This window comes from Glandiceps talaboti, chromosome 22 (genome assembly GCF_964340395.1).
Source record: "Glandiceps talaboti chromosome 22, keGlaTala1.1, whole genome shotgun sequence".
In the NCBI taxonomy this organism is placed as follows: Eukaryota; Metazoa; Hemichordata; class Enteropneusta; family Spengelidae; genus Glandiceps; species Glandiceps talaboti.
Window position 1 is genome coordinate 10,392,908 of NC_135570.1, and position 22,143 is coordinate 10,415,050.

Genomic DNA, 22,143 nt, shown 5'->3' on the forward strand with positions numbered 1-22,143 from the left:
TACTCTAAAACACCCTTTGAAGTTATGACCAGTAGTAGATAAAAAAGATATTCATGCGATGTAATAACTTTCTCGTTACTCAAACCAAGGGTTCTATGATTTGCCTGTTCAGGTCGACAGATAAAATAGTAAAGCCAGCAAACGGACAGTTTAACAACGCTTGTCAACCTGAACAGATGAAAGATTACTATTTAGTGCTGAGAACCCTTGGTTGTGTAACAAGAACTATTTATTACCATGATTTACCAACCTAATGAATATTCATGCACTGTTATAGCCACATTTTGGATTTACAGTACGGCTGACTATATCCTACTTAGTAACAAATCTTTGGTGAGACCGATATACCTGTCAGTATTCCATTACATGGCTTTGCTGATTCTATGGTGAATGGTTAGTTTGAACGAAATTATTAGTATCTGAAAACAGTTGTTATAACTTTATATCTTATTTTCTCCCAATACTAGGTTATATGCATGTCCAAAGTGTCCACCTGAAGAGAGGCCGCCACGTCCAAACAGCCGGAGATCATCACTACCCGACCTACAGTCACCTGGTAGGGGTCACAAGCAAAAGCAGTCCTCATCCCTAGGGAGGAAGGGGTCTGTGTCTGTGTCAGAACCTGTGACAATCAGCAGTTCAGATGAGTCCTCAGGGGAGATATCCCAGGAGGGAGACCAGAATCCTTACAATCCTAAATACAAACCAAAAGGTCTTATTGATGGCCTCACTAAATTCTTTACACCCACAAATAAACGGAAACCCCGTATTTATGTTTCTCCATTCAGTGCAACACGGAGATATAAAAAAGCAAAAGTTGTTGAAAAAGAAAGCGATAAAGACAGGGACAGGGATAGTAACAATAAGAGTACTGATAGTTATAAATCTAGTTCTAATGCTAGTTCACTGTCATCGACATCTTCAATATTATCACATCCACCACAAATGTTGAAGTCTGGTAGTGGACAGTTAAAAGGACTCTTTGATGGGCTTTCACATCTTTATAACCCTCCAACTGAAACACGAACACGAGGAGCTCCTATCTACGTAGCACCAAAACGTGGAAGGCGACGTAGTTCAGCACCAGATTACACATCAGCATTGATGCCTGCACAAGAACAGACTGCCAAATTGCCAAGTGCCTCAGGACCCGAACCTGAATCTATACCCTTGCCCGACCCTGCAGCTGTTAAAATGCAGTCCATAGAGAGTGCAATGGTCCATAAATCTGTCCCTTCATCATTAATGGCAAGGGGAAGGGGTGGAACTGCACTTCGGGGGCGCAGACCTGTAGCCCCAATCCAGCAGTTACCAGGCTACAAAATGGGTGCCAGAGCCAGTGGTACTTCAACACCCATTGCAACCTCTGCCGGTCGGGGGTCTGCTGTTCGTGGAAGGGGTCAAAAACTGTCTGGTAAGCTGCTGAGTTTGCTGATTGACTGACTGACTGACCCCACTAGATATTGCCTTCTCTGTAGAGGTAGTCACGTAGTGTAGTTTAGTCACATGCCTTGTGGTTCTTGGCCATCTTTCTTCCTATCCTCTGCCTGCCTGCCTGCCTGCCTACCTACCTGTTCACGCTAAATTTACTCCTCTGCAAACTGAGTTTGAATGTCTTCAGCGAAGTTGGTGCAACACGAAGCTCGGGAGTTGTTTTTGGGTTGATCTGGCAAGTCTACACAACATTTCATACCATCCACCCTGGAAGCAGTGGAGCACTGGAACATGTGATGCAGAAGCACAACAAGCAAGTTTGTCCAAGAAACATACTCATAGCAACAGTACAAAACAGTTGATCTTGTCATAGGATGTCCCAACATTGAGATTGATGTCCACGCAGTGCCATTGTTTCGGGGTGGATGATATAATGACATGGTAAAACTAAAACTGCTGTAAAAACACGAATTGTACAATCAGACTGACGGCATTTGAGCTCAGTTTCTGTACCAAATCTGGCAATAACGGGTGCATCTTGGCTTTTCTCTTTTCTACGGTTGTAAGGAGCACAGTGGCTGCATCGCATGTCACATCTACTGAGTCTCTTTGTTGTTGCTATCCCCTGTTCATATATATGTGTCGTGTGACTATGACCATTCCAACATAGGCCATTTCATTGGTGCATGAAACCTAAGCTGTTGTCATGCATGTATCAAACTAAAAACCAATAAATCCCCCCTCCAATAGTCTATAGATTAACCATCTGTAATGCATGATACAAAAAAAGGACAATGTAAAACCATGGTTTATGTGCTAAGCAAACAAAATGATAATAAAGACCATGGACCCAGAAAATTGGCAATGCCATTGAAAGAAGAATCATAATGTATATGGATTTGTAAACGAATCCTGTCAACATTCTCCATCTATCATGACACACAGTTTTAATTAACCAAAGACAGTGCAGATCGGTGCTCCATACAGAGACTGAGGTTATTTGGATGACCCTTCCGACAAACTTTACCCCATTTCAGAAACTATTTTAGTCTTAAAATGCAATTTCCTCATTTGGGCAAGATGTTTTTTTTGTGTGTACGTTTTGATTATCTAAAATGTATTGTGACTCAGATGTAAAGTCTGACGCAAGATGTTGAACTGTTACAATTTACAAATTGTGTTTCTAGGCTTCAAAACATGCTGATTGACAGCTTGAATTCAAGCTGTTAATCGTAGATTAAACTACTGCATTAGCTGTGTTCGATAGTTGCTCATTATCAGTAGCTGGGGGTCAGCCAACAGCTATGCCCTGTATGAAGCTCCAGAGCTGCAGAATCCCCAAAGGGAGAGGAAAATCATGACACTCAGTCCAACCTTGGTGATCTCACAACCTCAGAACAAACCTAACCTTGTTTAACAGTTTATTCCAAACCCAGCGAAAAGTTCTGTGTTCATTTGAAGGCAGATATTAAAGGACAAACTTTGAAGTGTGGCATTTTGAAATTGTAACACACATTCTCTAATTGTTATGTTTGTGGAAGCATGCAGTCGATTTTAGAGTGCTTGCAGTAATTTACAAGGCACTTTCTGATTGGCTGACCCATTCCCTAACCCTAACATACAGCTCAGTGAATTAGCCAATCAGCAAACGTCTTGTAGCTCTGCACAGGTGAGATTGACCTCTTCCATTTCCCAACAGCCTGTGGACGTCATTCATTAAAAACACAAACAATTCATTGAGCCATACTCACACACCCCCTCCCCCCTCAGACACACTTGGATGATCAAATTTGGACTGTGTATGATATATAATGTTTATGACAAAATAGACCTTTCCAACAAAGTGTGTCCTCTAACAATGAATATGGGCAGTGTCGTAAATGGGTGAAAGGTAAGTCAAACACATAGCATTTTGACAATTTGTTGAATGTTGTAGTTTATATACATACTGGTAATATAGACAACATAGAGGTCTATACACTTGTCAACAGTTTACCAAAGTAACTTCAGAGATTCTAGAGTTACATCTTTGTAGAAAAATTGGAGATAATCATCACTGTGGGGGTGCGATAGCAAAGAATTGTAATTTTCATCAGCACATATTTGAAGAGAGTGGATGGGATGATGTGTTTCTCATTTGTAATGTATATAGTTGTTCTGAGAAAGGCTTCTTTTATCTCCCAAGTGTTAAATATATTTCATTTGTACTATCTGTGGCATAGCTTCTTAGACAAGTGTTTAGACCTATCGCACCATTGTGTATTATAACTCCCAACATTTGACAAATAGTCTCAAGAGCTGTGATGGTGACCCAGGTCAACAGTTCTTGTAAAGACTTTCACTTATTTATCTCATTGCCCTACACAGTATTGAAAGGAGGCTTAGTTTGTTGGAAAGGCCTATGATATGTGGTCAGATGTCTTCAACAATGACCAATCATATCTCGCTTTCCATTTCCTCAGGCCAATGATATACCCCATTTCATTTCCTCAGGTTCGCATGGATCACCACCAATGAACAAGTCGTCATCGTCATCGTCATCATTACCACGTGGTGTAACGGAGCATGATGTCAACCTATTCAAGAAAGCACAGGAGAAAGCCTTAGCGGTAATTATGCCACAATATAAGCTTGGTGTAAGTGCCTGATTTCCAGACCCTCTCTTGCACGTACAGTCCAAACTTGCATGCAAAAAACTAGACTAGACTAGTAGACGGTTGCTATGGTAAGATTCCTTCAGTGGGCCAGATGGAAACTGTCAAGGTCTCCACCCAATTCTGAGCTCTCCATGGAGGCACAACTGTAAACCTAGAGTTATCAGATCTTGGCTAATTGACTGATTGAAGTAAGTCCGTTCTTCATGACTAGTTGAAGTGTCAACCAGGATGGATTTACTGATATGGTCATAGGTCAAATAGTGCATGTTACTTCACCTAGTTAGTAGTACCTTGCATGAAGTCACAATAAAGCATTGGAGCATTTACTCCTTGTTGACTCTGCCCCAGAAAGGTTTCTAATTCTGTGTACAGAATTGTGTGAACCTGGCAGAATCAGAACTAGGGTACTGATGTAATGGAAATCACTTTGTTTCCATATGTGGTGTTCGAGAGGGTCAGCATGGGATGTCTAACTTACACATACATTGTTTGCTTGACACCCCCTCCCCTTGAAGTAGATATGTAATGTTTGATAACAGTGCATGACAGTGTTGCATGACCATGTTGTCATAAGAGTATTAGCATGTTCCCTGATTACTCTATCGATCATCTGTAGCACAGACAATTAAGAAGATTGTCTGTGTCTGTAGTAAGATGCTGTGAACATGTTTATTTTGTCTGAATATGTGAATATTTGTTTTCCATGGAAATAACTCCTGCCAACAACTGTACATTAGGCAAATTAACTTGTTTTCATTGGCAGAGCCATGGCATCACAATCTCTCATATATGTACACGGAAATTAGAATCACAACTCATACTGTTAAATATTTTCGCAATTTAGAACTGATGGTCTCTAAAAGTTGACGCTTTCAAATGGCATAAATTTAACTTCATCTTGAGCTACAAGTATATGTACATGTTGTGAGGGTATCAACAATAGATACATGCCTTCATTTATGTTTTGAAATTATACCAGTCTTCATGAGATCATCCATTGATTGGTTAGATCATCGTGATGTCATTATTCATGAATAATTAATACCCATATCTAGCAGCCTTGATTTCTAGATGGGTTTAAGCCAGAGCTCATTTTTCGTTGCATCAGTGGAAAAATGTGCTCTCGCTTCCGAGAATGAAATAAATATGTTCACAGTATTCAATGTTATGTACCTGTACTTGGTAAGAAACTTGTGTAACTATCAACATGCTTGGCCATGACAGCTTGTTTGTTTTGGACCCAACTATACGATTGAACGAGTTGGCATCAATGAAGAAGAGAACAAGAATCCATTCTTGAGGACCCTATGCTAGTGTATAATAATGTTGTCATAACAAATTCATTACATACCAACAGAAAACTGGTGCCCAAAAAGTTGAGACTGTGGAGCCCCAGGGGAAGTCTCCAGGAGCAATTGAATTTGGTCGGTATGAGATCCAAACTTGGTACTCCTCACCTTACCCACAAGAGTATGCAAGGTATGCAACTAGATATCACACTCTAATCTACTTGCACTTTGATACGGTATGTACATGGGACTCTGAATGTAAACTGAAATGTATCCCATACTACATCAGATTTCATATTCCAAGAAGGTAGAGCAAGGAAGGGTGTAACAAACAAATGGAGTTGTATGTATGTATGTATGTATATATGTATGTGTGTGTATGTATGTATGTATGTATGTATATATGTATGTATGTATGTATGTGTGTGTATGTATGTATGTATGTATTTATGTATGTATGTATGTATGTATGTATGTATGTATGTATGTATGTATGTATGTATGTATGTATGTATGTATGTATGTATGTATGTATGTATGTATGTATGTATGTATGTATGTATGTGTGTATGTATGTATGTATGTATGTATGTATGTATGTATGTATGTATGTATGTGTGTTTGTTTGTTTGTATGTCTGGGTTCAGTGGTTAACCCCTAGTTATTTTGTACTGGTACTTCAGTGTGCATCTAACTTTGATACTAATATACTGTGATTTGAGTACCGTAATTCTGCTATTGTACAAGTCAGTGTACTTTAATGTTTGTAAGTCATTAATGATAACAGGTTTAATATACCATTTTTAAGTTGTACAGTTTTTGCATCAATATGTATTCAACTATAGTTCATTGTTTTCTGTGACATGAATAAGTCAGCGTACTTAAATGTTTATAAAATATTTATGATAACAGGTTATTATTACTCAAGTTATACCTGTGTGAACTCTGTAGTTTTGTATCAGTGTACATCAAACCATATTCATAGATTTCTGTGATTTGAATATTATCTGTAATAACAGGTTACCCAAGTTATACCTGTGTGAATTCTGCTTGAAGTACATGAAAAGTAGGAGTATTCTCCAGAGACATAGGGTAAGTCTCCATGTCAGTCCTATCTATAGTTAATCATAGTTCTGTATTCACCAAGATTTACTTCCATACCTTAGGCCAAATACAAAAAATAGTGTGTTTCTAATAACCGAACCGACCCTAGTTTATGCCGCCGACCCTAAACATTTTTTACATGCAAAAAGGTAAAATTATGACAATTTACTTCTATATCCCTGTAGATTTTCTTGCCAAAGTATCTTTGGGTACTTTTTTTTAAATCACATTTCAGAGAGAAACGATGTCATTTCAGCCTATAACAGCACAGTCTACATATTGTGTTTGTCTACTTCTGAATCACATAATTATCTTCATTTACTTCTTTTACACTTCATCATCTGTTATGGAAGTATTGTGACCAATGAGTATCTTATCTTTGCGTTGTAGTAATGAAAAAAAGATAAAATGTAAAATCAAATCAAATCCCGACCTACCTACCCTATTTTCTGAAAGCATGTTATCAGAAACAAACATTTTTTTTATTTGTGCCTTATTACCTAATGTAGACGTCGTGGTTCCCTTCCCTCTGGCAACAACAGATTTCCATCTTAAGTGTAAAGTAAAGGTCGTAGATGGATTACAATCTCATGAACTGAAATTGTCAACTTAAGTTGTCAATGTTTTACAATGTGCAAAATGTATTATCTAGAATTTATAGGAGCCTGTTCATTCGTAGCATACATCTGATTTCATACAAGCCGGAAGGGGGCTTAAGCTATGCATTTCCCAGTGAGACATGCACAACATACACTATTTACATACCTAAAGGAAAACCATGCCATGATTCAGATGAATAGATATGTACTTTCAAGCTCGTTGATCTCTTTCAGATAAGCCGCTATCAGCAGAGTATAGTATGTTTTTATTAATTATACATGACTTTATGTAAGGGTCGAATGATTTTTTAGAACATAACGTATGAACGCTGTGTGCCATTTGTTCTTATGATGCTTTTTTTTCGAGAAAGAAAGATGTAGAGAGAGAGAGACAGACACATGTAAATGGCCAGCTGAACTGAAATGTACATCTTTCCTAACAATATTATGCTCTCCCTCTGTTCTATTCATTGAATGTCCAGGCAAAATGTGGCTTATTTCATCCACCTGCAAATGAAATCTATCGTAAAGGAGAGCTATCCATGTTTGAAGTAGACGGCAATGTAAATAAGATATACTGTCAGAATCTGTGTCTACTTGCCAAGCTGTTCCTAGACCATAAAACCTTGTACTATGATGTGGAACCGTTCTTATTCTATGTACTTACTATCAACGATAACAAGGGTTGTCATCTTGTCGGCTATTTTTCAAAGGTAAGTCAACATTCAGAGATTTTTCTGATTAGCCCAAATCAAGGGTGAATGTCTTGCATCACTGTGCACTGTGTGTGTTGTGCACTGTGTGTGCACCTAGCAATCCTGCTATCAACAGATGGGGTGGGGGTGGGAGTGGGGGTGTGTTGGTTGTATTTTTTTTGTGTGAATGTCTATAAAAGGTTCCTAGCTATTGATTTTTTTTTTTCAGACCATAGTAATTGTATTCAACAGCTGATCAACATTTGATGAAGATATAATGATTTTTAGACCAAGGAAATAAGTGTGAAGCGTTCACGACACGATCTTGCTACATATACAAGTTTTATTCATTCTTAGAATTGCTGCATTAATAGTAGAGTTGTTTGTCAGTGTAGTTTTTCAACTCAAAGATTATACAGTCATGGAGTCAGGGAAACATACGATGATGAGTGTTTCTTTATTTGTTATTCCCTGTATATCTATGTATTTACTATTCACTTTGCAGGAGAAGCACTGCCAACAGAGGTACAATGTTTCCTGTATTATGACACTGCCACCTTACCAAAGGAAAGGATTTGGAAGGTTTCTTATTGATTTCAGTAAGTGTAATACTTCACGTTATCATTTCTACAATATGTAGGTTTACTTGGAAATATATGGAAACGGAGCCTAGATTCTATGCTTGTTGTTGATTTGGGTTATTACCCACAACTCACAGAGGATGCAATGGATTGTGTGTGCCCTGGGAGTTGAGGAAATACTATGGACCGTTGTGCCACTATAGATCCATGCCAGGGGCAATAATTAGCACCTGGAGCTCGTATGGGAACAAGCGCATCAATAAATGCTTAATACTGTTAATAGCTATCTGTATAGATTGATTGAGAACCACTTGATGAAGTCAGTATGTGTTTTTTGTTGTTGACAGGTTACCTGTTATCACGGCGAGAGGGACAGCCAGGGTCACCCGAGAAACCTTTGTCAGACCTTGGGAGAGTCAGTTATAATTCCTACTGGAGGAGTGTTATCCTAGAGTACCTTCACAAGAATCACAATTCAACAATAACAATCAAAGGTAAGACTTCACAGTACACAACTGCTAAGTGCTAATTAGTACCCAGAGGGACTTTGATTATCAGGTATTTCCTGAGGTGATAGGTTGCAGTTTGTTCTCTCTCCGTAGATTAATGGGTGGCTGCCACAATGATATAACATAATACTGGCAATAATTACTGTGCAATGTGACAACTAATATGGTGACATCAAACAATATGTATATAGGGAACTGTTAATAGTAAACCAGTGTACACCATGGTATTTCCTATTAGAGCAATCAACTTTCACCTTAAGTGGTCCCCAATAAAGACCTCAATTCTCATAATTTTCGTGTTTGTGATTGTGATCATGATTTCCCTAACTTTATTTCTCATTAATTATTTAATAAAATTAATCTGTTGTTAATAAATAAATAAACTAAACTCTTAACTGTTGAAAAATAAATCAAACTTTTATTGGAAACAGTTCAATTCTGATTAGGTGGGTTACCTGTCTACAAGCCGTTGATGGTACTTTGTACACTGACTTGATGTCCATGTGTAAACAGTTCAATCATTCTGATTAGCTGGGTTACATGTGTACAAACCATTGATGGTACTGTGTACACTGACTTGATGTCCATGTGTAAACAGTGTGAATCAACAGAATTACCTGTCTACTAGATATTGATGGTATTGTGTACACTGACTTGATGTCCATGTGTAAACAGTACTACTACAGTAACTTATTAGACCCTTGCATTGTTTGTCATCATATTGTGAACTGGTAGGGTGCTGATAGAACTTGATTTCTTGGTAATCATACACGGTCCATCAAGTAGAAAAACATAAATATATCAAAAAATAAGAACAGTCTTGTACAAAAAATATAGTGACATCACAAGTACTAGAGCTTTTCTGTTTTTACACGTCAGATTTCATTCATAGCCAAGTAGGGAAGTATCCTTTGCAGAATGTAAATTTAGTCTTTATTTTTTTTCATTTGGATGAACCAGCAACTGGTCTTGAGCACCATTCTGTAGTTTGTGATGATGAAATGACATATTTCCATTAATATTTGAACTCTATGTTTTATGATACTGTATTCATAGCCAGTTAAAAAAAGAAAGCCTTGCCTAAATGGAAATGTAGCGTTAGTCATGTCAGTATGTAGATTTCCTCTGAATTCAATTTCAAACAGGAAATTAAGTCTGACTTTTGTGGTAACCTCAGAAGTAGTTGTTAGTCGAGGTTGTCGTGTCTCTAGTGATACGCAAAGACAGACTTCTGGTGAGAGCTGTGTACATGAATACCTTTGATACATGATACAGTATCAACATAGAAATTGATTATTACTGTAAATTTATCAACGATGCACATCAAATACTATCCAGTAAGAACCAATAGACATGAACCAGCTAACAACTAGTGATCAACCCAACCAATAAGGAAAATAAACCTAGTTGGAAATGAAAAAAAACGGGAAGTTGTCATATATTTGTTGCAGGAGTACTTGGTTATATTTATGTCCAGTACCTGTTGCTATGCAATTTGTATGTAATTGTCTATGAATATCAAAATTTTGCTGGTTGGTGGCAATGTGATGAGTACATCCTGTTGTATATGCAGGCAATGATTATGTTGCTGTCAGAGTAAAAAAAAAAAAAGTAAAATTTATGCCACATGTTTGAGGGCACACTTTCATATTAGATATGCAGGTATGAGCATTCCATATCACTATCATTTCAGTCTGTTTTCACAGAGGTACTAGAATACTTAGTTAGGTTTGAGTTGAATTGATGTATAATATTTCCTGCTCACCTAGCAGGATTCATGGGTGCATTACCTTATGTGTATTTTTTTTTAAAACAACCACGGTGCTCATCAGAGGTGATTTTATTTGTGACTTTGTTTACTCATTTCATTGCCATGTATATTTTTTTTTCACAGCAATCAGCAGAGCAACAGGCATGTGTCCACATGACATAGCAGCAACATTACAAAATCTTAACATGGTTGCTAGAATCAATGGAAAGTAAGTAAGAACTACATATGTTGTATAGTTACTCAAAATAATGCATTTACTTAGTAGTATAACCCAGCTTTTTCAGGTGCCACTTTTTAATAATGTTGTGAATGCTATAATAGAATTAAAAACTAGAGGCTATATGTGGCTTTGGATGGTGAAAAGAGATATTGAGATTGAGAGCCACAGATAGCCTGTAGACTAGTTAGAAACTGACACACTAGCACAATGTGAATTCAGTGAAAAGTAATGGTTGGGTTGATTTACTTTGATGTACAGAAATGTGTCTATCAGATGAAGTGTTATCTTTTATTTTCAACAAACTACCCATAGTTGAGAATTCCTACACTCTCATTGAAGTATGGGTGCTGTATGTTTCTGTATCTGTATCATTGACGTGCAAGCACCAATACTGGTTGCTCTGTACATAGTCTAAGGTCATATGTGAAGCAATACAAACAAAAGAACCCTAGTATTGGTAGCATTCAGTCAGGTTTGAAGGCTTGTATGTTGGGTGCACAGCAAGCTTCTTGGGGTAGTGAGTTCCATAGTGGTAGTGTTTTGGGATATAAGTAATGTCGATAGCAGTCTTTATTTGTGGTTATCACATATTTTATGAATACCCGATTGTCTGAGTTGGTTGTGATAAAGAGGTTACAGTACAGATAGTTGTAACAGAACATTCATGGAGGACCTTGACAATTTACTGTGGATGGCCAAGTACAGTAATTGTTCCAAAGTGATCGTGAATGGTTTGAGACACGATAGCTGTAGAAATGAATTTCACAGAGTAATGTGAGAAATAAAATATGTTGTTTGTCATTTCAGGATTGTGTTGAGTATCCGTCGCAGTGTAATTAATGACCATATGGCTAAACTAAAGAAACACAAAGATAGGCGAATAGATGTGGATGCTGACAGTCTCCGGTGGTCACCGTTGGTTGTCAGTGGCAACGCAATCATGGAGGAAGAAAAAGAGGCAGAAAGAGAGGTAAGTGTAGTTGTGTTGCATAAACATGGATGCGTTATGTTACATGCTTTCACTAAGTGACAGAGTCACAGGAAAGCAAATAACAACGGGTTCAATTATAGTAATGTTGTGTAGACTGTACTTTATAAAAAAAGTTTGATCTTTGTTGTACAGTGTAATGTTGTAAAGTGGATTGAAATGAAAGGAAACCATTACTTTAAAATTTTTCCTAGATTATTTAGTGTGATTCTTGTAGTGTAGCATACTTTGACATGTTATTTTATTGGTCCTCTAATGAAATGTACAGTCAGTGTTCTTAGAAATTAGTAACAATATTGTGTAATGTCATGATAGATGATGCTAGTATACACAAACTGCAGTATATGTCCAACAGTGTGCCTGCTAATGAAAGCTAAATTTTGTTGTTGTGAGTCAAAGTGATAAGAACTGGCATTTCTTGTTAGTTGTCACATAGTAAGATATAGGGTAATACCAAATTTTGGTGTGTCACTAGAAATTGTGTGCATCAGTGGCATGTCAGGTGGCTTATAAGGCACACTGATGCCCAAATACATGTGATCCTCCAGTTTGGTTTGTTAATGAGGGGCAATTGTATGTGTACTCTACACACAGTAAATACACCTAACTCAATTTAGTTAAATGTTGTCTTTTTATCTTCTTAGGTTGAAAAAATGGGAGAACTTGTAGATGGATTGAAGGAAGATAGGGACGCAGCTGTAGCCATGGATACAAGTGATAAAAAAGGGACAGAAGCATCAACAGAGTCAACGCAAGAAAAGTCACAAGGAACAGCTGTAGAAAGCCAAGATGATGCTACAAATGGGCTACAACCAAAAGTGAGTCTTGTACAATGACATGGAGTGAAAGACAGGGCACATTAAGTGGGATCAAATTTGAGGCTAATTTTATCTTACCTGTGTTTCTTTTTTATTTATTTATTACTATATTTCAGACCATCAAAATGTCTCATAAAATAGAAAGCATGCAGATGTGTCAGATACAAAAAAAAAACAATAAATATGCTTAGGTGACCCTGAAAATAAATCGTTTTCATCAATCCTGCATTGTGCAACTTCTTTGGAATAGAGTTATAAGAATTGGTCAATCTGGATTAGAAGAGGCTTTATGTATACTAGTACTATGGTGGGGCATTATGGGAGACAAACAATGTTAGGAGCTTCTCTTTGTTCACACCACAGCTTGCCTCTGTATGTTATGGGCATGGTTTCAAGAGGTGTGAAGTGCCTAATTTGTGTGGGTCCCCTAAGATTAAAAAAAACGCAGCCAGAATAAAGTCAGTTCCAACTGTGTTCCCCATAGAGGGGGCACAATCTGTAACTGTATCATCTTTGATGCTTACTCCTGTGTCATATTGAATATACTTTGAAGAACACAATTATTTTTTCATAGTGGCGTCTATATAGCGTATGTTATGATTCATAATTTTGTATATGCATGTAGCAGCTCATGGGTAGCATGCATTGTTAAACATTCACTCTCGTTACCAGGTGGTACCCAAAAAACGTGGCAAGAAAAGGAGGCGGCGACCGACTGGCTGGGGACCTGAAACAAAGAGGCATAAGAAGTCCAAACCTAAACCATCTATAATTCCATCAACAAATGCTACAAAAGAAAAAGAAAAACAATCAGGTAAGAAAATGTATTCAAGATATAAAACACATTTAGGTGGTTGCCAAATTTAGCAGTGTTACTTGATGTCCTCAGTGGTACTCAGTCTCGAACCTTCCCAGGCTTTCTTCATATTTACTGTGAAGTTCTTTTCTACTGTTTAGGATGCCCTATTTTCCCATCCAACTGATTGTATGTTTCTTGAACTGATCCTCAAAAGAATACAAATATCGCCCTCTTTGTCCAGAGCTGAAAATACCACAACTTCACTGATACATAAAATTACATATACTATCACAATGTTTCAGCAAAGAGAGCCTTGTGAAAACTTATTGAATATTATGAACACAAATGATGAACATATAATTAGATGTTATTCCCCAATATTTGTCTTCGTTCAGCCAATGAAAATATGACTGACTTAAGGGGGCTTTTTCACTACGAGTCGCTAGACTCAGTGACAAAATCCTTAGATCACAAGTATTTTTGGGCTGAATGAAGATAAATATTGGAGAATTACATATTTAAACCAGCGCCAGTAATATCAAAGAGAAATAGGGAAAAGTAATGGCAATTATGAATGTTTTGACTCGTATTTCAAACATGGCAGAATCAGTGACGTAGACACATGTTGTTGTGATGTAAAACAACCAGGGTATAACTTCCATATTTTTTGTTCAACTTAGCCTGTGCATGGTACAAGATATACATAGCACTATTAATTCTCGCTACCTGAAATAGAATATTACTGCATAGGCGCATCATAAAAATAATTAACATTCAATTTCTTGGTCAACACCATAATTTTCACTCCATGCGCTTTACATGCAGTACTTTATGTGAGTGAGAGATCAAGTCAACATTCTTGTTCTATTTTGACCCTCTAGCATGAAATAAAATGCTATTGCAGGTACCAAGAATTGTATTTTATATTGTAGATGTATTGGAATGATTACAATAATGTAAATTTTGATACAAGTTTTCCTTAGCTTTACTTAGTTGGATTTCATAACTGTACAATGTTGTAATCTGTACTATTTCTTTGCTTTGTAGTTGAGAATGGTGACAAGCAGGGTGCAGAGAAAGATGAGATTAAGGAGAAAACAGAATCCATCAAAAATGATGATAAGAATGAAGTGGATGACAAGACAGCTCCAAGTACAGAGACTGCTGAACCAGAACAGAATGTCATTGCTGATGATCATGCAAAAGAAAATGAAGAAGAGCCATCAATACCAAAAAACGACGAGCCCATGACTCCCGTAAAACGTAAACGTGGGTGGCCAAAGGGGGTCAAGAGGGGCTCTTACACAAAAAGGCCACCGAAAAGATGTGGACGTCCTCCAAAGAGAAAACTTTCAATTGAACACAGGGAGAAGATGACAAGTGAATCACAATCACTTCCTGAAAGTGAAGGCTCTGATCCCAAAAATGATGATTTTGCAGAGACAGATGAGCCTCAAGAGAACAAAGAAAAAGCAGAAGAACAGGATGATTCCATGGTAATTGAAAATAAGGAGGAAAAATCTAAGGAAAATGAAGAAAATTCCATAATGGAGAATGATGAGAAAGACTCAGATGATAGTGATTCTGAGGAAGAGAAGTCAGAGGATCATAACGGAGAGAAGAAGATGGAGGAAGAGGAAGAGATTACTAAGAGGAAAGAGGAGAATCAAGAAGCTGAGAAAGAGGAGGAAAAAGATGATGATGCAAAATCAGATGTGCATCCAAAAAACGGGGTAGGGGAGGAGGAGGTGGGAGAGAAAGAAGAAACAGTCGATCTCAAAGATCAGGAACAAGGAGATAGCTTAAATGTGAACTGTGAAGACAAATGTAATGGTGATACTGATGGTGGTAATAATAGTTGTAAAGATTGCAGTGAAGATGATGGTGATGATGATGACAATGATGATGATGATGATGGTGTGGTGGAAGATAATGAGGTTGATGAGAATGCAGAGGACTTGGATATGCCAGAACTTGAAGAAGAGGTACCAATGGAGGCAGTACCAAAGGATGCAGACAGTGGGAATTTTCGTGGCTTTCGTGAGCCATCTGTGGAGGAAACTCAAGAGAATTGTGAAGCCGTGAGTAACTTACAGGCTGCTGAAGGCTTGGCTGAAGAAGTTGCAGAAAATGATGAACTTCAGAATGAGGAGGGTGATGATGAGACAGACGATGCGTTTCATCCACCGTCAGAGGAAGGTAACTATCATACTGAAGCTGAGAGTCATCTAAGTGACAGTATAGCAGCCCCTGATTGTGACATGGTGACAACTCAGTTTTTATCCTGCAGTAATCCTACTCACAGTCCAGTCAAACCTTGCATGGAAATTGCACAGAGTCCAGTCAAAACTTGTGTGGAGATTGCTGATATTACCCTGCCTGCAGAGACATCATCTCCACTTGAAAACAACCCAGTCAACCCTCCTCAGGTTAGTCTTGGTACAACACAGTTGCATGCAACTAGAGGGGCAGCCCCACCACCTTTGCATCATGGCAGCAGTCCACAAGTACCGATGAGTCCACAAATGCAGATGAGTAGTCCCCATGCACCAAGTCCTCAAATGCAAATGAATAGTCCACATGCTACTAGTCCGCAGTTAGCAATGCATAGTCCTCATGCTGGAAGTCCACAGATGCAGATGCATAGTCCTCATGGAGGTAGTTCTCAAGTGCAAATGCAGAGTCCGATGTCAAGCACAGCAATGCCAAGTCCAATGTTGAATACAAGCATGCAAAGCCCAATGCCAAATTCTAGTCCAATGCCTAACTCAAGTATGCAAAGCCCAATGCCATCTGGTAGTATGCAAAGTCCAATGCCTAACTCCACCATGCAAAGTCCATTGCCTAACTCCACCATGCAAAGTCCATTGCCTAACTCAACCATGCATAGTCCGATGTCAAACACAACTATACAAAGTCCAATGCAGAATTCAGCCATGCAGAGTCCAATGCCTAATGCAGGAATGCAAAGTCCTATGCCAAATTCAACCAGTCCACAAATACAGCTGCAGACTCCCCATTCAAATAACCAACAAGTACAAGTTAGCAGTCCCCAAGTGGTGTACAGTGAAGCACTGCCTATGCCACCAAACGACAACAGTTCCAATAACACCATGATGTACAGTACTAGTCCAAGGCCAGCACCCATTGAACCTCAAACTAGTACTAGCTGCAGCCTGGCAAAGTTACAACAGTTAACTAACGGCATCTTGCAAGACAATGACATGAAAATACCTCAGTCACCACATGGCCATCCAAACCTCACGCCGCCACCAAACTTAACGCCACCACCCAACATGACACCACCACCAGCATTGCAAAGGAACATGACGCCACCAATGACCCAGACACCACCACTGCAGCAAAGACCACCACATTTACAACTACAGATGCAAAATAGTGTCCATGGAATGGTTATGCATGCCCCAAATGCACCAATGCAGTCCATGCAAGGAAGCATGCAACACCCAAAACCATCGCTGACACCACAACCAGTCATGAATCAACACCAATCCAAGAACATTATGCAACAACAACAGCAACAACAACATCAGCAGCAGCAACAACAGCAGCAGCGTGTTGGTAGTGCGCCACCACAGTTCACCACCATGCAAGCACCTAATCGTCCACACTCGCAACCATCACAGTATCCACAGAGACAGAGTTCACATACCATCCATCATTACAAACATCCACAGTCAAGGCCTGTGCCACCTCCTCCTCCCCCAGCACAACATAGACAACAGACTAACAGGAATCCGAACACGTACAGCTATCTCCCGAATTACAACCATATGAATTCTGTCAATGGGTATCAAATGCATCACCAGCCTATGATGAATAATAGTTACCATAGCAACACAGGATACATTGAGCAACCTCCCGTTGCCATGCCAATGAACGTTGTCAACATGCATCCACAGCAGCCTCTTCAAAACACAAATCACTATGGCAACAGGACAGTTTATCCAAATTACACTCTAATGAATCATCAGATGGGCAGTCAAGCTGTGATGCGACGGTGAAAAATAGACACTTACAGAAATTCATTTTATTACTATCAACATGTGAAAAACTACTATATTATTATTTATTTCTCACTTTCTGATTGACAGAGCTGAATTGAGAGACAGTAATGACTAGTACAGTTGCCCACATAGTCTGTGGGCATTGAAAGATGTGTTTTTTCTTGATGTATATTTCAATCTTTGTTATCTCTCATCTTGTGTCATATTTTAAAAAAAATCTTTTTGATGAGACAAACAGTAGCTTTGTTGTAAGAGTGCTACTGCTAGCACATAGGTTGTGTATCATTTTTAAGTTGAGACCAAAAACAGAAAAAAAAAAGTCACAAAAACATTGAAGTATACATTCTGCTTTGTCAGATCCTGTAGATAAATTTTGCAGAATATTTGACCATATTTTGTGGTGCAAGAATTCCTAGCCTTATTCCTGTATATAAGTGTTGTAACTGTGATGTGGATACAAAATACAAATATTTTTAGTGTGTCAGTAGTTTCATTTCTGAAAAATTTTGAATTTTATAGATTTGTGATGTTCATCTCCTGTGTCCTGTATTTTGTGATTTCAGCATTTTTTCTGATACTTTTTATGTGTACTCCAGGTTTCAAATCACAGCAGAGCTGTTCCTCTAATACTCTAGTGTAGGTCTATCCCGTTTTGTACACAGTTTCCCTGCCTCCCTGCTGTAAATTAAGTTTGTTCTCCTACTCCCCCGGCCCTTTCAAGGACTGCAAAGTAATATGTAGTCATCCAAGATGCTGTGTAAAATTTATTTTTCTGGAAAAGTATTATAGATTTCAGTGGATGATGCATACATTTTAAATTTAATGTTAAATTGGAATTGTTTTTTTTTTAATTTATCACATTTTTCTCTTCTTGTGAGTCCCCTAAACTGCCAGCTAAATAAAGAAAAATCCATTATACATAACATGTAAAAACATGATTTGCATATATAAAGAGTTTAGGAAACCTAAAACTAATTTCCACTTTTTATCAGTATTTGTCTGGATTCCATGCATATTAATGAGGTCTATTTGCATAAATTTTGTAGTATGTTTCAGGATTACTGTATCGCATGATGTACAACATGACATTCATTTAAAATATGCAAATATGTAATCTGCATAATATATGAGAGGAAGGGTTATACTCAATATTTATACAAATAGACATTCAAAATTCAAGTTCTGAATACAACATAAAATTCAAGGTTAAATTTACAAAACATGAAAAAAAGTTATTATAGGGATTCCACTCACCAGTCTAAAAGATTGCCATCCATATCTATTGACTAATGGAGTTATGTTTTGATAGTTAGTCAACTATTTTTTTCTTTTGTCTTTAAGCCAGAAAAAAAAACACCAGTGCTGTCATCTGCCTTGTAAACATATTGTTTATTGAAATAAATTATATACATTCTTAAAATGCAAGACATTGACATTCTGATCAGTCACTTTCCTGATTCCCAGAATGCACTGCACATTACCAGACAACATAGGACACATTTCTTGATATGAGTCCTCTATGGCAACAATTTATTTTTGACACTTTATGGTTAATGTCGTATGATTTTCTGATAAAAACAAAAGATTGTACTGTTTGGCCACTAGGGGCAGATAGATTTGGACCAGAAATGAGGGCTATGATAGCCGAGTACTCTAACCTTTGAAAAGGATATTATTTTTCAACCTAAATTTGGTGCATCCTTAGCTAGTCAAAACATTCTGCCAGCCCTGTTTCATGTATATTTTGAGTTTAAAAAGATACCAGAAAACATCTTTCTATTGAACTACAGTTTGTATCTCAGACACCGGACACAGTTTGTTTTGACAGGCTGTGTATGATGACAACATTTACTTTTGTACATATTGTGTCATTATAGTCCGAAATTGTTATTCAGCATACAACCAAACTTGTTCCCAACTACAGTTTTGTATCTAAAAGAAAACAAAAATCCTACTTTCACAAACTTCATATAGTGATGAGTTTATCATTGTTTATGACACTCAAAAGGTTGATAGTAGCTATTATTTGAGTAATGAGAATTGGTCAACCCAACTTGTATCCATAATGTTAAGTAACCAGCACATTTGCATTTATTCTCGCATACAAAACAAAGTGCAGTGCCTCTGTGGAACATGGAAAAAAAAAAAATCTGCATTTGTATGTTTAAATCTGGTTTTGAGAGAGATTAATAGGGCTGTTGATGGAATGAGTGAGCTATGTGGGGGTGGTGTGTGTGTGTGTATTCTCCCTTTGACCTTGATATTAAGGTAATATCAAGGTCAAAGGGAGAATACACACACACACACACACACACCACCCCCACATAGCTCACTCATTCCATCAACAGCCCTTTTAATCTCTCTCTTATTTTCAAAATGTGCCAAATCGATGCCTCTCAGAAAGTTTATAGCTATTTTATATTATACCTGTCCATCCAGTATATTGTTGGCGCAAATGGAGAGATCCGATTGGTCTAGACATCAGACGGGCTCGTCTAAAATACCTGTCCAAATCGACAGATCTGATTGGTCTAGACATCAGACTTGCACGTCTAAAATACCTATCCAGTATGGTGATGGCGCAAATTGAGAGATCTGATTGGTCTAGACTTCAAACTAGCACCTCCAGCATGTCTAAAACTGTGATAATGAAAAGTGTTGGCACGCGTCCAAGTTTTGATGTTTACAAACAACTTCCCCTCCATATGTTCAATGTTTGTCGTCTGCTCCGAAAGTTGCAGTGATAGAACTGTCGGCTGATTGTCAGAGGAAAAAGTTTATGGGAAATTATGAAAGAAATTTTGAAACAGCCGAGTTATCGCGTATTTGTACAAATCACCGTCTACTATACTACTACTGTGGTCAAGGCATGCACGGTTCTCGACTCGGCAGCTGCAGAAGTGGAAGCAGGTAGTGAGGTACGTACGTGTACATGTAATGTTATGAATAGAAGCAGGTGTAAGAGCTCACACTGACCTCACGACTTACCATTATTCAAATAAGAAACTTGTTTGGGACCCTGTCCTGGAGTATCAGTCGAAGGGCCCAAACCTGAAAGTCTAAAATTTATAAAAGAAGTAACTCCCGTAAATACACGTAATCAACTGAGTCGCGAAGCAGCAGTGTATACAACCCATTCGCGTAAGGGGTACACCATTTTATTTCGGGGGGATGGAGGATTGTTGTCTGCCAAAAGTACGGACAAAAAATATGCTCAAGACAGAAAAGTAGTGAATACATCTTTGGTTATATGATGAAAAAAATGTCCCAGTTGCAGCTTGTCCAGGTTTAAAGGCAGGCACACAGCTTCACAGAACTGTCAATAGACTGACAAATCAGCCGTTGTGGGCGCGGTCTACTCTCTCTTTCCAAAAACTACTAGTATTACATCTACAGCAGACTGATAAGCCCGCACCGATGACGTCTAAGCTGTCACCTGTCCATAATGAAACCTCATAAAGTAAATGACATAATGTTCGCGCTCCATCGTATATTTAGGGGTGTGACTGGATAGGGCTGTAGGCTCATGCATCACCTTTTCAACCCCCCAAAAAACTAATGATCTAGTGGCAAAAAAAATGTCGGGTACATATAATTTACCCTTACTCACTGAATCAACCACTTTCTTGGCCTTGTTGTGTTGTTTGTATGGATGAGTATGTATAGAAACATAATACCGATGTATTATTTCAATAGTATACAGGCCAGGCCTATATACACACATACACATGTATATACTAATATTCCATTTACTCATGCATAGTGTGTTTGTTTGTTTGTTTGTTTGTTTGTTTGTTTGTTGGTTGGTTGGTTGGTTGGTTGGTTTTTTGCTTTGTTTGTTTGTTTGCTTGCTTGCTTGTTTGTTTGTTTTGTAACATGGTTTCTGGGCTCCCTATGTTCTACTCAGCCATGCTGGGGTAGTCTGGTATGATATTAGATAAATAAGCTTACACGTACCAGTTGTCACAACACAACGAGACGTAACCAAATATTATTCGTATAACAACATACTGATATCTAGGCACAAATAACTGAAGTTGATAGTCACATTTTTCTTGTGATACTACAAATGGTGCCATTGGTATTACAAACTGTTGTATTTGCAACCAAGAAGTTATTATGGATGTTGGACGAAGGTGCTAGGATATTTAAAAAATTGTATTTATTTATTTATATGAAATTGGGCATGCTGTGTGGAAAAGTTGCCAATAAGACTGGCTAATTGATTAGATTGTGGTAGAGATCCACCGGATTTGGATTTTGCGAGTGACGCTGTTACAGTATCGACCACTGCACTAACCTTTATGATGCCCTCAACGTTGATGATGGTATTCTCACGTGTTCGTTTGTTTCTGTTAGATGAGGCGTTGTTATGGTTTGTTCCTGTCGTAAAAATAGACGTGTGTAGGAAATGAGGGGACGGGAGGGGGCCGGGGGGGGGGGCAACTGTTTCGGGTTCATTTATCCCCATGGTAATGACATCGATAATAAAATCGCTACGAATTATAACTGCTTATGACATGAAGTTTTTCACCTAGAAAAGTTCCCCAAAACGGGTACAAGGGCAATCAGCCTTCCTACGTTCATTGACCCTTCGGTCGTTTACCGTTGAGGATGTTACATAACTGAATAACACACCTCATTTCACACA

At 38.2% G+C, this 22,143-nt stretch overlaps 1 protein-coding gene across 2 annotated transcripts in view; it reads left to right on the forward strand.

Moving 5' to 3' along the window:
• The window catches only part of LOC144451931 (uncharacterized), a 38,891-nt gene extending 19,996 nt beyond the window's left edge, over positions 1 to 18,895 (forward strand). Inside the window, exons 6-17 of one of the 2 annotated variants that reach the window (XM_078142843.1) lie at positions 468 to 1,414; positions 3,928 to 4,043; positions 5,449 to 5,570; positions 6,400 to 6,472; positions 7,566 to 7,796; positions 8,284 to 8,377; positions 8,707 to 8,853; positions 10,763 to 10,847; positions 11,667 to 11,829; positions 12,492 to 12,665; positions 13,338 to 13,479; positions 14,512 to 18,895. In XM_078142843.1, coding sequence (XP_077998969.1) covers positions 468 to 1,414; positions 3,928 to 4,043; positions 5,449 to 5,570; positions 6,400 to 6,472; positions 7,566 to 7,796; positions 8,284 to 8,377; positions 8,707 to 8,853; positions 10,763 to 10,847; positions 11,667 to 11,829; positions 12,492 to 12,665; positions 13,338 to 13,479; positions 14,512 to 17,489 — 5,272 coding nt within the window. In that variant the 3' untranslated portion in view covers positions 17,490 to 18,895. The remainder of the gene's footprint in view (positions 1 to 467; positions 1,415 to 3,927; positions 4,044 to 5,448; positions 5,571 to 6,399; positions 6,473 to 7,565; positions 7,797 to 8,283; positions 8,378 to 8,706; positions 8,854 to 10,762; positions 10,848 to 11,666; positions 11,830 to 12,491; positions 12,666 to 13,337; positions 13,480 to 14,511) is intronic. The other variant, XM_078142844.1, reaches the window with a different exon arrangement.
• Positions 18,896 to 22,143: the final 3,248 nt, after the last annotated feature.